Source organism: Alligator sinensis, unplaced genomic scaffold (genome assembly GCF_000455745.1).
Source record: "Alligator sinensis unplaced genomic scaffold, ASM45574v1 scaffold497_1, whole genome shotgun sequence".
Classification (NCBI taxonomy): domain Eukaryota; kingdom Metazoa; phylum Chordata; order Crocodylia; family Alligatoridae; genus Alligator; species Alligator sinensis.
In genome coordinates, this window is record NW_005842883.1 from 603929 (window position 1) to 607538 (window position 3610).

The 3610-nt window shown below is 48.5% G+C and overlaps 1 protein-coding gene across 1 annotated transcript in view; it reads left to right on the plus strand.

Moving 5' to 3' along the window:
- Positions 1 to 3099, plus strand: part of LOC102372428 (vacuolar protein sorting-associated protein 13B-like) — a gene marked incomplete at its 3' end in the record, with an annotated part of 150849 nt that extends 147750 nt beyond the window's left edge. Inside the window, exon 12 of the mRNA XM_006035876.2 lies at positions 2908 to 3099. Coding sequence (XP_006035938.1) covers positions 2908 to 3099 — 192 coding nt within the window. The remainder of the gene's footprint in view (positions 1 to 2907) is intronic.
- Between the last annotated feature and the right edge of the window lie 511 nt (positions 3100 to 3610).

The window sequence follows — 3610 nt, forward strand, 5'->3', positions numbered from 1 at the left end:
AGGGTGCAGGGGAGCCACTACAAATCTCACCATAGCTCCCTCCCTGTGCTGCCGTCATGTGCCCGGTGCAGCCCTGGCTCTTCCCGGCTTATGCGCTGGGAAGAGTTGGGGCTGCAATGGGTGCGTGGTGGTGCCAGAAGGCAGCACGGTGAAATTTGTGGTGGCTGTAGCCTTCTCCATAGCCCCCGCCCTGAGCCCAGTCCCTAGCGGGAAGAGCCTGGCACAGCCGCGGCTCCAGGCCACAGCTGCATCCCACCCACCCCACCCTCGCAGATCCGGGAGGTATATGCCCCGCCATGCTCTCCCAGGGTGTAGGGAGCTGTTCCTCTCCCCACCACCAATAAGCTGTGGGTCTGTCCTGTGCCCTGCCTTAGTTAGGCAGGCTCTCCCCCCCCCCGCAATCCCTTCCCTTCACCCTTCCCTTCCACCACAATGGACTTATCCGTTGGAGGCAGTTTTCCATGCTGTGGCTGAGTGCACGCAGATGCATTTATCGGCCCCATTGGATAAATTTCCAATACAGCCAACTTTCTTTATATTGGTACCAATCCGATATCGGACTGATGTATCAGTGCATCTCTGTGAACAACTTTTTCATCCCTGGGCTGATTCTTTTAAAACTGGGCTGAGATACATTGGTGAGGGAGTGTTTATTCCAGGGGCAGGCAGTTATTTTGTCTTGAGGGCTGCTTAATGAGTTTTAGTGAGCTGTCGAGGGCTGTATGGGTAACCCTATCCCTTGACAGTTGCCCTGACCCCTGGTTGCCATATTGGGACCAGAAGTCCTCTGTCTCCTAACCCCTGACCTTTGGCACCAGAAGTCCCTCCCCTCGCCCCCCAGAAATACTCCTGGGGGGGGAGTTGCCATCTTAGAACCAGAAAAATACCCAAATTATACACTGCAAGTCAGATACCTACTAAAACATATTTTAATTTTATTACAAAGAATGTGTCATGATTTGTGTTTATGTACTGTATATAGAAGGGATTGCATAATAACTCAAAAATAGTCTTACTCTTTTATATTGTATAAGGGTGTGTGTGTGTGTGTGTGCGGGGCATAGGGTATGGTGGAGTATAAATTGTTTGGGCTTCTGGGGGCAGGGTGTGCATATGTGAGGTTTGTGGGGTGTGGGCCCCCCTTCTACTCCCTCACATTCACATGATGAGAACTCCCTGCTGCTGGCAACAGCAGCAGGTGGGGGGCTGAGGGTACTTATGCCTGGTGCAGGCACTGGCAGGGCATATCTCCAGCCAGCGCTGCATGGGGGTGAGGAGCGCATTCTGCCTACCCACCTCTATCATTGGGCCTCCGTGCTGCGTGCCTGCACCTCCCGTACTCGCACAGGGGAAGTCCTTTGCTGGACTCTGCAGGGAAGCAGGGAGTGAGGCTGCCTCCATTCCCAATGGAGTCCAGGAACTGGTGCAGCAGGGAGTGGGTAAGGCAGCTGGCTCCAGTGCGGGGCTTCCCCCAGTGTGGGCTGCAGGCATGCTGCAGTAGAGGGGCATCAGGAGCCAGCTGGGAACCACAGGGCCGGGCTGGTTCCTGCTGTGTTCTGTGGTCCCGGCATTATAGCCAGGAACCAAATGGTGTGATATGCAGCCAGCCTGCCTGGCTGGGCACCTCCTGGCAGCACACTGTTCCCGGCTGCAATACTGGAACCCCAGAATGCAGCAGGAGCTAGCCTGGCCCCATGGCTCCCAGCTGGCTCCTGCTGCTGCTGGCCCTGACCCCCGGGGCCCCGTGCTCCTGCCTGCTGCCACTTCCCGCCTCCTGCCATCCTCCTCCATGCCTTCCATCACTGCCTTTTCTTGGCTGTTTTCTTTCCTTCCCCACCCGCCGCCCGGGCCAGGATCACACAGCATGGCAAGAGCCAGCCTGGCCCAGCTGGTACCATGTGGTTGCCATCTGGGAACTGCATGGTACCAGATTGATTCAGCTGGCTCCTGCTGTACCTGTGATCCTCCCCTCCCCCAAACTGTTCTTACCCGTGTTTCCTTCTCCAGTGGAGGGAGGCAGGGAACAGCCCCAGGGTCCCAGGCCAGAAGCTTCTGCTAAGGCAGAAGCTTCCGGCTGTGGCTGGGAGTGGGGCGGGGCCTTGCTGCTGCCGCTGCTGGGTCCTATCGCTGTTTTCTCCTGGGTCCTGCTGCCATTGGCTCCTGTCATCTTTAACAGGAAGTCAGGGGCAGATGAATATTAATTTTTAAAATTTTTTAGGGGCCCTGTGGGCCAGATAGAAGGGTTGGCTGTGGCTCACAGGCCATATTTTGCCCACCCCTAGTTTATTCTCACTACCAATCCTGTATGTCATCAGTAGATGAACAGAAGTTTTACCCATTTCAGAAGAGTTTATCTATCTTTACCTCAAGAACTCGGAAGAATTTATCTTCTGAGGCCCTAGATCTGTCTTAAGGAAAATTCCCTTGGTTTAGAAATGAAGGAAGATAGACACATACTGTCTTAGAGTATCCTTCTGTAAGGAAAAATGTGACAGGGATATGATATGGTTAGATTTGTGGTGCAGTGCACTACAGATATTCTGAACAACACAACTTTCGTAAACAACTGGGATCAGGCTTCGGTGTAAATTACATTTGGGGCTGTTTGGGTGTCCAGAGCAGCCCCAAACTGGGAAGACACAAAGGTACTTTAAAGTTTATGTTTATACTCCCTTCCCTCAGGTAAGACATGCAACACAGGATCTCTTTCTGGTGCTCAATATTTAAAATGATCGAATATTTTAAAAATATACATTTAATTTATAATATTTCCTGTGTGTTTTTTTTCTTACTATAGGTTTGTGATCACTGAATCTAAAACAAAAAATAAGTGAGAAATGTAATAATTTGATATGTCCAGATGTTTTATATTTTTCATGATACTTACAAAAAAAATCTCTTCTTTAGTTCCTGGAAATCAGCAAGACCTTTCTTCAGTAAAAAGTGAAGATTTTGGAAATGTACAGGAAATGTCTACGAAGACTCTCATTGTGGGTCCACTTAATCTTCGTTTGGATAGCAGTGCAGTGCATCGTATTATGAAAATGGTAGTTTGTGCTCTGGAACATGAATATGAGCCGTACAGCAAGGCTAAATCAGGTATACTGCCTAACTTAATTCTTAACATTTTTATTACAGACTATAGACCAGATGCAGCACTTCTGACAGCAGAGGAAAAAATCCTGCTTGTAGGTTACCACAAGGGCCTCAGTATATCCCCTGGCATCCCTAGCTATGCCTGTGTATGAACAGCATGGACCACTTTTAGAGCTGTGGTGTTACATTTTAAGCCCCCCTGCTAAGTGTGAATTCCTCGAGTCTCCAAGAAGAAAGGAAGCCACTAGTATAGGTTTATGAGTTAAGAAATTAGAGTTTAAATGAACAACAAAAAAATGATTCAGAAGTAATTATAGTCAGCTAATAAGACTAACACCCTATGTAAGTCATAGAAAAAGAGAGAGATCTCTCATTTCACAAATGTGCATTTCAAAGTGATAGAAATAATTAATTATGATTATATTTGGTTTTAGGTAGAGCCTAAAGGAGAAGAATTAACACTCCTAAACATTGAGAGACAACTAAAATATATATATATATATATATATATATA